Source organism: Poromitra crassiceps (genome assembly GCF_964638095.1).
Source record: "Poromitra crassiceps genome assembly, chromosome: 22".
In the NCBI taxonomy this organism is placed as follows: Eukaryota; Metazoa; Chordata; class Actinopteri; order Beryciformes; family Melamphaidae; genus Poromitra; species Poromitra crassiceps.
Window position 1 is genome coordinate 21,932,303 of NC_139647.1, and position 11,866 is coordinate 21,944,168.

General features: G+C 44.3%; 1 protein-coding gene across 1 annotated transcript; it reads left to right on the forward strand.

The window, feature by feature from the left end:
* Window positions 1–3,439: 3,439 nt before the first annotated feature.
* On the forward strand, window positions 3,440–11,398 carry LOC310796418 (uncharacterized protein; the record flags this gene model as incomplete). Its single annotated transcript, XM_083658605.1, is given in 4 exon segments — window positions 3,440–5,085; window positions 5,203–5,209; window positions 9,232–9,475; window positions 9,478–11,398. Coding segments are annotated over 4 exon segments (3,312 nt in total). The 3' UTR covers window positions 10,893–11,398.
* Between the last annotated feature and the right edge of the window lie 468 nt (window positions 11,399–11,866).

The following is an 11,866-nucleotide window of genomic DNA, read 5'->3' on the forward strand; positions in this document are numbered from 1 at the left end:
CTGTGAACCAGCAGGTTCTTCTGGGAGTCACCACCAGTTTCCCTGCAATCATGGAAACCCATGAACTGAGTCAGTCATTAGACTTCTCTATCTGATGGGCTCCCCAAGCCAAAGGTACTGCCTTTACTACGACACGTGTACATTTATCTTTGACAGAAATAGAACTGAAGAGGTGGAAATCTGCATCTTTTGTCTCCTACAATCATCAAGTATTCAACAATTCAAAAATGGCAAAACAAACACAGTTCAGTTGATGGAAATGCTGGCGAAACACGAGTCACGTTTATACTGTACCGTATGGAGCTAGTAGCTAAAGACAATTTTGTAAGGCGCCATGTTGTTGCTCAAGTCAACGTTCAGCTGTTACACCAATAAGCACTTACACTGAAGCACCTCTTTGATCTGATGTCTCTGTCTAGTTCTGATGCAGCTCTCCATTTATGTTGACAGGCCTTTGTCTATCCAAGGGTTTGATGTCTAATTTCCCCCCTGGCATCTAAGAGACATCCATTCATCTTCAGTCAGAGGAGAACAAAAGCCACGATACCTTCTGCACACACGTGCGCCCCGGCCCGCGCAAACATTTTCTTATTTTCTCCGATTTTAGCGCATTTCTCGACCCACATTTAAAAAAGACGCAAGTGGAGAGACACAATCTAATTGGCTGCGCAAAAGTAGGTCATCCCGTTCAGCTTTGAAGAGTTGTGGAGAAACAGCTTCTCTCTCATCATGAACATTCCAGATGTTCCAAGGCTATCTTCTCTCTCCCACTCTTTTCCCTGGCTTTGATTAGGCCGTGTTTTGAAGCAGAGTCAATCTGTTCACTGATGTTTAATGGCATCAGAGCAACATCAAGTGTGCGGGAAGCTCTCTGCAAACAGAGACTCCCCGGAAGAAGACGGATGCGCGCTGCTGGGAAATGTTATGAGGAAATAGCTCGCCCATCCTCTATACGGGATAACCCATTAGCGTCAATGATTAGGAGAGAGAGGCATTGGCCTGGGGGGGGGGGGAGATTATGCAGTAGTCTGAACTAGATCTGTCCTCCCTCCCCTCCCTCCCACAGGAAGGATTTGCCTGGTAATAGCTGCACCAGCTAGTGGAGACTGAGAGACATCTGATCCACCATCCATCCATCACCTCCTCATGGCATTCCTTTCCCCTTTTTAATCACTGATTCTGTGTATCTTTAATCACTCTGCTGTGGTCTAGAGCTGCAACGACTGATCGATTAGTCGATGGATGGAAAATTAATCGACAACTATTTTGATTATCGATTAATCGTTTTGAGTACAATCTTAAGAGAAAAGGTCTAAAATCTCTGATTCCAGCTTCTTAAATGTGAATGTTTTCTGGTTTCTTTACTCCTGTATGACAGTAAACTGATATTATCTTTGAGTTGTGGACAAAGCAAGACATTTGAGGGCGTCGTCTTGGGCTTTGGGAAACGACGATCGTCATTTGCTAGCATTTTCTGACATTTTATAGACCAAACAACGAATCGATTCATCGAGAAAACAATCGACAGATTAATCGATTATGAAAATAATCATTAGTTGCAGCCCTAGTGTGGTCAGTGTCTGCACATGTTGTCCATATTGAAATAAAGGCAGAGCAGATCAACTTGATTCGGGTGGGGGTGGAGGGTAATGAAGGGTCTTCTCCTCTACCTCTCTCTCTCTCTCTCTCTCTCTGTCTCTCTCTCTCTCTCTCTCTGTCTCTCTCTCTGTCTCTCTCTCTCTCTCTGTCTCTCTCTCTCTGTCTCTCTGTGTCTCTCTCTCTCTCATCCTCTGTTTTTTGTGGCGCAGCAGAAAAAGCGGCTGCTCTGTGCTGTGGCAGAGTTGGTACTGAGAGAGATTATACAGTGTGCCTCTCTCGCACTTGACACGCCTTTGTAGTCTCCCACACATTTCTGGATAATATGGCAGAGCTGCTAATCTGACATCATGTACGCAGTCACGTCACCTGATCACTGGCAGCATGCTGACATCCAACAGACGGCGTCCCGACGACAGAGACGGACGGAGGAGAGAGACGATATGAGATCTGAGAAATAAGAGAACTGAAGCCCCAGTCTGATGGTGCTTGATAGATGAGAAATGCTAGGCGAGACATTTTACACTAAGTGCAGACATGGACAGACTTATGCTCATCTAGTCATTGAGGCAATATGCCACAAATATTCCCGGAGGAGTTTCTAGGTTTGAAAATGATGGATACGTACAGCACATGCTGGTGTGTAAGTGCAGGAAAAGACGTTCAGATCATTCTTGGAATTTCACTATTATTTTTCTTTTATTGCCAATTATTATTTACAACCTACTGTAAGACTTTGGGAAAGGGGAGGTGGAACAAAGGATTGCATTTCAAAGAGTGTGTGCAATATACCTGGGGATCAGCCCCTGCTAGCGTCAATTAAGTCCCATGTAATTATGGTCATGGTTTGGGTCATGACGCATGCAGGTGTAAATCTTCTCCCTGGCCGGCCCAGCCCAGCCCGCACAGACAGATTCAACATGGTGGTCAATTTGACTCTGTTTACTTGTTCCTAGAAACACTGCTTGGAAACTGTCTTAATTGGCGCTAACAGCACACAGCACAACACATCTGATGTGATGACAACCTAACATGACGCTGCCAGATGGTTTGCTTTCACATACAGTAACCATCTGGGACCGCGTCGCTCGAGAAACCGTTTCAAAGGCACTTTCAAAAAAGTACCTTGCAGGTGATTGGATGAAGCAGCCACTCCCCCTCTCTGTTTTTAATGTCAGGACATGATGCAATCTGGCCCATTTGGCCACCTGTCTATTATGTCTAATCAGTGGTGGAAATGTCCAGGTTTTACTCTGGGAACCCTACTTAGGCAGGATGGGGGTCCCTGGATGCAGCGCGGCCTGGGCGGGGGGCATAGGATATTATTTCTGAATGCTTGACTGTTTGTTTTACTCATTATACCATTACAGCTACGTGAAAATATCTTACAAAAGTTGGAGAGAGAGAGAGAACCATTCTAAATAGTTAATTTCCACAAGCCACTTACAAGGTTTTGGAACTATATTTTACAATGTTGCACTTAAAGTGAGGGGAATAAGGGAGGGAGAGAGATTGATTTATGGTTTGTATTTAAACACGCACTGTCTCTTTAACACTAGGCTACTCTTCCTGGAATGAAGCAAACCCTGACCCTCTTCTCCCCGGTCTCAAACACAGCCAGTTGCATTCTCGCCACATATTTCCTGTTCCTCCCCTTTCACAGATCTGCCAGTTTAAAGATGGATGTAAACATGTTGTGAAGTGCAAGAGCTGACCAGCCCATTCGCTGCAGATCAGCACATATACATGAAGACAACAACAGGGGTTTGGTTTGAACCAGAGCCCAGCTTGTTTCAGTTCAGAGGAAGTGAAACTATCTGACTCACTGTCACTGAGAAGTGAAATGGCGCAGCAAGGAATTCAGCTGGACGGGGAGAAATTCTGCTGTTCGATCTGTCTGGATCTACTGAAGGATCCGGTGACTATTCCCTGTGGGCACAGCTACTGCATGAGCTGTATTAAAAGCTGCTGGGATGAAGAGGATCAGAAGAAAATCCACAGCTGCCCCCAGTGCAGACAGACCTTCACACCGAGGCCTGTCCTGGTGAAAAGTACCATGTTAGCAGAGTTGGTGGAGGACCTGAGGAAGACCGGACTCCAAGCTGCTGCTCCTGATCACTGCTATGCTGGACATGGAGATGTGGCCTGTGATGTCTGCACTGGGAGAAAGCTGAAAGCCCTCAAGTCCTGTCTGGTGTGTCCGGCCTCTTACTGTGAACAGCACCTCCAGCCTCACTACGATGCACCTCCATTAAAGAAACACAGGCTGGTGGAAGCCACCGTGAAGCTTAAGGAGAACATCTGCTCTCGTCACGACGAGGTGATGAAGATGTTCTGCCATACTGATCAGCAGTGTATCTGTTATCTCTGCTCCGTGGACGAACATAAGGGACACGACACGGTCTCAGCTGCCGCAGAAAGGGCCGAGAGGCAGAAAGAGCTCGGGGTGAATCAGCAAAAAATCCAGAAGAAACTCCAGGGCAGAAAGAAAGACGTGAAGGTGCTTCAACAGAACCTCAAGGCTATGAATCTCTCTGCTGATAAAGCAGTGACAGACAGTGAGAAGATCTTCACTGAGCTGGTCCGTCTCATTGAGAAGAGAAGCTCTGAGGTGAAGCAGCAGATCAGATCCCAGCAGAAAAAGGAAGCGAGTCGGGCTGAACAACTTCAGGAGAAGATTAAGCGGGAGATCTCTGAGCTGAGGAGGAAAGATGCTGAGCTGGAGCAGCTCTCACACACAGAGGATCACATCCACTTCCTCCACAGTTACCCCTCGCTGCCACGTCTCAGTCAATCTACAGACTCACCCAGGATCGATACCCGTCCTCTGCTCTTCTTTGAGGATGTGACTGCAGCTGTGTCTGAGGCCAGAGATAAACTACAGGACATCCTGACAGAGGAATGGCCTCATAAGATCTCACTGACAGTGACTGAACCACAGCCCAAGACCAGAGCTGACTTCTTACAATATGCACGTCAGATCACACTGGATCCAAACACAGCAAACACACGGCTGTTATTATCTGAGAGGAACACAAAAGCAACACGCATGAGTAAAGGACAGTCATCTTCTAGTCACCCAGACAGATTCACTTCCTGGCCTCAGGTCCTGAGTAGAGAGGGTCTGACTGGACGTTGTTACTGGGAGGTGAAGTGGAGCGGGTATGGAGGTTCAATAGCAGTCTCATATAAAGATATTAGAAGAACAATGGCGGAAAGTGAATTTGGATACAATGACAAGTCGTGGGCATTAGAGTATTACGGACATAGTTATCATTTCACACATGAGGATATTGAAACTCCCATCTCTGTCCCTCAATCCTCCAGAGTAGGAGTGTACCTGGATCACAATGCAGGTATGTTGTCCTTCTACAGCGTCTCTGAAACCATGACTCTCCTCCACAGAGTCCAGACCACATTCACTCAGCCTCTCCATCCTGGACTGATGTGTTTTGCCCCTGGAGACACTGCTAAGCTGTGTAAGCTCAAGTAGACAGGAAGTAGCAATGTGTGGGATTCAATGTTTTACCTTTTTTAATATCTCTCTCTCCATCTTTGCTGCTTAGCTCTCATTGCTGTGGTGTTTCTGCACTGCACTTCCCATAGCTCACCTGTCAGTCAAACAATGTGGGCAGGACTGTGACGTCTTTTTCCGAGTTGAATTTTCTGTTGATGACGTTTGATTTCCTGTAGGTGGCTCTTTTTTTGTGTTATACTGTATCAGTCGGTGATAGTGAGTATCCAAACACACAAGTATTCATATGAAAACATAACCTGTTGTGTGGTCTGTATACAGCTGTAGTCCTTATTTTTGCGTATTTCTATTTGTGACTGTAATATTTTATGCTGTTTCTGTTCCACTCCATGTTGCCTTAATGGAGCAGCACTAGAAGTCTTCCCTTTATATTTCTCTGTGTGTGTGTGTGTGTGTGTGTGTGTGTGTGTGTGTGTGTGTGTGTGTGTGTGTGTGTGTGTGTGTGTGTGTGTGTGTGTGTGTGTGTGTGTGTGTGTGTGTGTGTGTGTGGGTGTGTGTGTGCGCGCGCGCGTGCGTGTTTGTGTGGATATGTTAATATTTAGTTGGGAAGATTGGACCACTCTTTTACAAAGCTTTAGTGATTGAATGTGTGATCAAAGTGAATGTTTGTATTGCAAAGATCAATAAAAAAAAAATCCCCAAGAATGAATAAAATATTTCTTCTGTATTTATTCCAGGAAGTACATACTGTACATAACACGTGTATGAATGTAGAAAATAACTACTTTAACATTGGGGGTTGATACTGTATGTTCCAGTTGTCACCTTTACAGACACGTGTTTACAGATGTTGAAAAACTCAAAAAGTTTACAAATTTAACTTTAAACTCGTGTTGAAACCAAATGCTGAAAGCTTCTGTTTGCCGAGACTAAAATATTTTGTAATGATATTTGAATGGAAATATAAGTGCAATTTTTTTTGCTGGTAATAACTCATAACATTTACACTATACCATATACAGTAAACCTGTGGGTGTGTTAACCTTGTGTGCTGGACTGGTGCATGATCTTATTGTGTGCTTTTCACAGAAAACAGTGTTATATGCAGAGGAGAGAGAGCATTATCTCAGTGTGTTTGAAGTTCATAAACCTACTATAGGTCACACTAAGGTGGATATACCAGCTATATTCCTCCTATTTCACACGGTGCATCAAGACTGGAAATCCTATTCTGTACTGTAGGTTCTTTCCAAAGCAATGGAACGCTGTTGGACACACATGGGATATTGGATATTCGGTATACATCAGAAATCTCTCTACCTTTGTCCAAGAAATCAACAGTTGTCACTTTGTGAAGTTCAAAAAGTCTTATATTATGGCGTTGCCCTGAAACAAGGTGATATAAGGTGTAATAATTACTCCTTAACATTGCATGGCAGCTTTCTTCTTTACAGTCTATGGTGATTATCCCAGAACTTCTTAACTTAAGACATCAATTTTGACTTCATCATTTAAAATACGGAGCACATTTACGGCATTTTTAATTGGACCTGTAATAAAAAAGGACAAGAAAGCAGGAAGATGGATTGAGTCAGCCATAACAAAACTTGTCATGCGTATCACTTTGAACAGTCTTTGCGGTGTGTTGTGGAGAGAATCTAGAAATTGTTGTAATACCTCCCTCGAGATCTAGGGGGCACTTTCTGCAATAAGCTGCTCTCCTACCATAAGGACCTCCTGTGAAAGACTATAAAAGGATGCAAGTAAGGGATTTATGGGTCAGTTCTCTAAGGCAGGAGAGGAGGGGGTGTTGAGCCAGAGCTCTGTGACTTTGCTTTTTGTAAATAAATCATAATTTATTTAATAAATCTTCTACTTTATTGGTTTTATTATGTTGGAATAGGAATTTTACCACAGTTTTACCATCAGTTTCCTTGAGAAGGTCAACAATATGCAATAGGATGATACGGTCTGCAGCGCGGTCAATTGCAGTCTCTACAGAACTGCTACCAAGTATGCCAAGGATTAGTCGATCGACGGAAAATTAATCGACAACTATTTTGATAATCGTTTTGAGTACAATCTTAAGAGAAAAGGTCTAAAATCTCTGATTCCAGCTTCTTAAATGTGAATGTTTTCTGTTTTCTTTACTCCTGTATGACAGTAAACTGATATTATCTTTGAGTTGTGGACAAAACAAGACATTTGAGGGCGTCATCTTGGGCTTTGGGAAACGCCGATTGTCATTTGCTAGCATTTTCTGACATTTTATAGACCAAACAACTAATCGATTCATCGAGAAAACAATCGACAGATTAATCGATTATGAAAATAATCATTAGTTGCAGCTCTAGTGTGGTCAGTGTCTGCACATGCTGTCCATTGCTTATTGAAATAAAGGCAGAGCGGCTAAACTTGATTCGGGTGGAGGTGGAGAGTAATGAAGGGTCTTCTCCTCTCTCTGTCTCTCTCTCTCTCTCTCTCATCCTCTGTTTTTTGTGGCGCAGCAGAAAAACCGGCTGCTCTGTGCTGAGGCAGAGTTGGTACTGAGAGAGATTATACAGTGTGCCTCTCTCTTTGTAGTCTCCCACACATTTCTGGATAATATGGCAGAGCTGCTAATCTGACATCATGTACGCAGTCACGTCACCTGATCACTGGCAGCATGCTGACATCACGTCACCTGATCACTGGCAGCATGCTGACATCCAACAGACGGCGTCCCGACGAGAGAGACGGACGGAGGAGAGAGACGATATGAGATATGAGAAATAAGAGAACTGAAGCCCCAGTCTGATGGTGCTTGATAGATGAGAGATGCTAGGCGAGACATTTTACACTAAGTGCAGACATGGACAGACTTATGCTCATCTAGTCATTGAGGCAATATGCCACAAATATTCCCGGAGGAGTTTCTAGGTTTGAAAATGATGGATACGTACAGCACATGCTGGTGTGTAAGTGCAGGAAAAGACGTTCAGACCATTCTTGGAATTTCACTATTATTTTTCTTTTATTGCCTATTATTATTTACAACCTACTGTAAGACTTTGGGAAAGGGGAGGTGGAACAAAGGATTGCATTTCAAAGAGTGTGTGCAATATACCTGGGGATCAGCCCCTGCTAACGTCAATTAAGTCCCATGTAATTATGCTCATGGTTTGGGTCATGACGCATGCAGGTGTAAATCTTCTCCTTGGCCGGCCCAGCCCAGCCCGCACAGATAGATTCAATATGGTGGTGAATTTTACTCTGTTTACTTGTTCCTAGAAACACTGCTTGGAAACTGTCTTAATTGGCGCTAACAGCGCACAGCACAACACACCTGATGTGATGACAACCTAACATGACGCTGCCAGATGGTTTGCTTTCACATACAGTAACCATCTGGGACCGAAGTCGCTCGAGAAACCGTTTCAAAGGCACTTTCAAAAAAGTACCTTGCAGGTGATTGGATGAAGCAGCCACTCCCCCTCTCTGTGTTTAATGTCAGGGCATGATGCAATCTGGCCCATTTGGCCACCTGTCTATTATGTCTAATCAGTGGTGGAAATGTCCAGGTTTTACTCTGGGAACCCTACTTACGCAGGATGGGGGTCCCTGGATGCAGCGCGGCCTGGGCGGGGGGCATAGGATATTATTTCTGAATGCTTGACTGTTTGTTTTACTCATTATACCATTACAGCTACGTAAAAATATCTTACAAAAGTTGGAGAGAGAGAGAGAGAGCCATTCTAAATAGTTAATTTCCACAAGCCACTTACAAGGTTTTGGAACTTTATTTTACAATGTTGCACTTAAAGTGAGGGGAATAAGGGAGGGAGAGAGATTGATTTATGGTTTGTATTTAAACACGCACTGTCTCTTTAACACTAGGCTACTCTTCCTGGAATGAAGCAAACCCTGACCCTCTTCTCCCCGGTCTCAAACACAGCCAGTTGCATTCTCGCCACATATTTCCTGTTCCTCCCCTTTCACAGATCTGCTAGTTTAAAGATGGGTGTAAACATGTTCTGAAGTGCAAGAGCTGACCAGCCCATTCGCTGCAGATCAGCACATATACATGAAGACAACAACAGGGGTTTGGTTTGAACCAGAGCCCAGCTTGTTTCAGTTCAGAGGAAGTGAAACTATCTGACTCACTGTCACTGAGAAGTGAAATGGCGCAGCAAGGAATTCAGCTGGACCGGGAGAAATTCTGCTGTTCGATCTGTCTGGATCTACTGAAGGATCCGGTGACTATTCCCTGTGGGCACAGCTACTGCATGAGCTGTATTAAAAGCTACTGGGATGAAGAGGATCAGAAGAAAATCCACAGCTGCCCCCAGTGCAGACAGACCTTCACACCGAGGCCTGTCCTGGTGAAAAGTACCATGTTAGCAGAGTTGGTGGAGGACCTGAGGAAGACCAAGCTGCTCCTCCTGATCACTGCTATGCTGGACATGGAGATGTGGCCTGTGATGTCTGCACTGGGAGAAAGCTGAAAGCCCTCAAGTCCTGTCTGGTGTGTCCGGCCTCTTACTGTGAGCAGCACCTCCAGCCTCACTACGATGCACCTCCATTAAAGAAACACAGGCTGGTGGAAGCCACCGTGAAGCTTCAGGAGAACATCTGCTCTCGTCACGACGAGGTGATGAAGATGTTCTGCCGTACTGATCAGCAGTGTATCTGTTATCTCTGCTCCGTGGACGAACATAAGGGACACGACACGGTCTCAGCTGCCGCAGAAAGGGCCGAGAGGCAGAAAGAGCTCAGGGTGAATCAGCAAAAAATCCAGAAGAAATTCCAGGCCAGAAAGAAAGATGTGAAGGTGGTTCAACAGAACCTCAAGGCTATGAATCTCTCTGCTGATAAAGCAGTGACAGGCAGTGAGAAGATCTTCACTGAGCTGGTCCGTCTCATTGAGAAGAGAAGCTCTGAGGTGAAGCAGCAGATCAGATCCCAGCAGAAAAAGGAAGCGAGTCGGGCTGAAGAACTTCAGGAGAAGCTGAAGCAGGAGATCTCTGAGCTGAGGAGGAAACACGCTGAGCTGGAGCAGCTCTCACACACAGAGGATCACATCCACTTCCTCCACAGTTACCCCTCGCTGTCACGTCTCAGTCAATCTACAGACTCACCCAGGATCGATACCCGTCCTCTGCACTTCTTTGAGGATGTGACTGCAGCTGTGTCTGAGGCCAGAGATAAACTACAGAACATTCTTACAGAGGCATGTCCTAAGATCTCACTGACAGTGACTGAAGAGGATGTTTTACTGCCACAACCAGAGCCCAAGACCAGAGCTGACTTCTTACAATATGCACGTCAGATCACACTGGATCCAAACACAACAAACGCACGGCTGTTATTATCTGAGGGGAACAGAAAAGCAACAGTCATGAGTGAAGCACAGTCATCTTCTAGTCAGCCAGACAGATTCACTTTCTGGCAGCAGGTCCTGAGTAGAGAGGGTCTGACTGGACGTTGTTACTGGGAGGTGGAGTGGAGCGGGTATGGAGTTTCAATAGCAGTCTCATATAAAGATATTAGAAGAACAGAGAGAAAAAGTGGATTTGGATGCAACGACAAGTCGTGGGCATTAGACTATTATGGAAAGAGTTATAATTTCACACATGAGGATATTGCAACTCCCATCTCTGTCCCTCAATCCTCCAGAGTAGGAGTGTACCTGGATCACAAGGCAGGTATGTTGTCCTTCTACGGCGTCTCTGAAACCATGACTCTCCTCCACAGAGTCCAGACCACATTCACTCAGCCTCTCCATCCTGGACTGATATGTTTTGGCATTGGAGCCACTGCTAAGCTGTGTAAGCTCAAGTAGACAGGAAGTAGCAATGTGTGGGATTCAGTGTTTTACCTTTTTTAATATCTCTCTCTCCATCTTTGCTGCTTAGCTCTCATTGCTGTGGTGTTTCTGCACTGCCATTAGATCACCTGTCAGTCAAACAGTGTGGGCGGGACTGTGACGTCTTTTTCAGAGTTGAATTTTCTGTTGATGACGTTTGATTTCCTGTAGGTGGCTCTTTTCTTTGTGTTATACTGTATCAGTCGGTGATAGTGAGTATCCAAACACACAAGTATTCATATGAAAACATAACCTGTTGTGTGGTCTGTATAGTTATTATTGTTGTGTATTTCTATTGTGACTGTAATATTTTATGCTGTTCCTGTTCCACTCCATGTTGCCTTAATTGACTAGAAGTATTCCCTTTATTTTTCTCTGTGTGTGTGTGTGTGTGTGTGTGTGTGTGTGTGTGTGTGTGTGTGTGTGTGTGTGTGCACATGCGTGCGTGTTTGTGTGGATATGTTAATATTTAGTTGGGAAGATTGGACCACTCTTTTACAAAGCTTTAGTGATTGAATGTGTGATCAAAGTGAATGTTTGTATTGCAAAGATCAATAAAACAAAAATCCCCAAGAATGAATAAAATATTTCTTCTGTATTTATTCCAGGAAGTACATACTGTACATAACACGTGTATGAATGTAGAAAATAACTATTTTAACATTGGGGGTTGATACTGTATGTTCCAGTTGTCACCTTTACAGACACCTGTTTACAGATGTTGAAAAACCCCAAAAAGTTTACAAATTTAACTTTAAACTTGTGTTGAAACCAAGTGCTGAAAGCTTCTGTTTGCCGAGACTAAAATCTTTTGTAATGATATTTGGAAATATAAGTGCATTTTTTTTTGCTGGTAATAACTCTTAACATTTACACTATACCATATACAGTAAACCTGTGGGTGTGTTAACCTTGTGTGCTGGACTGGTGCATGATATTATTGTGTGCTT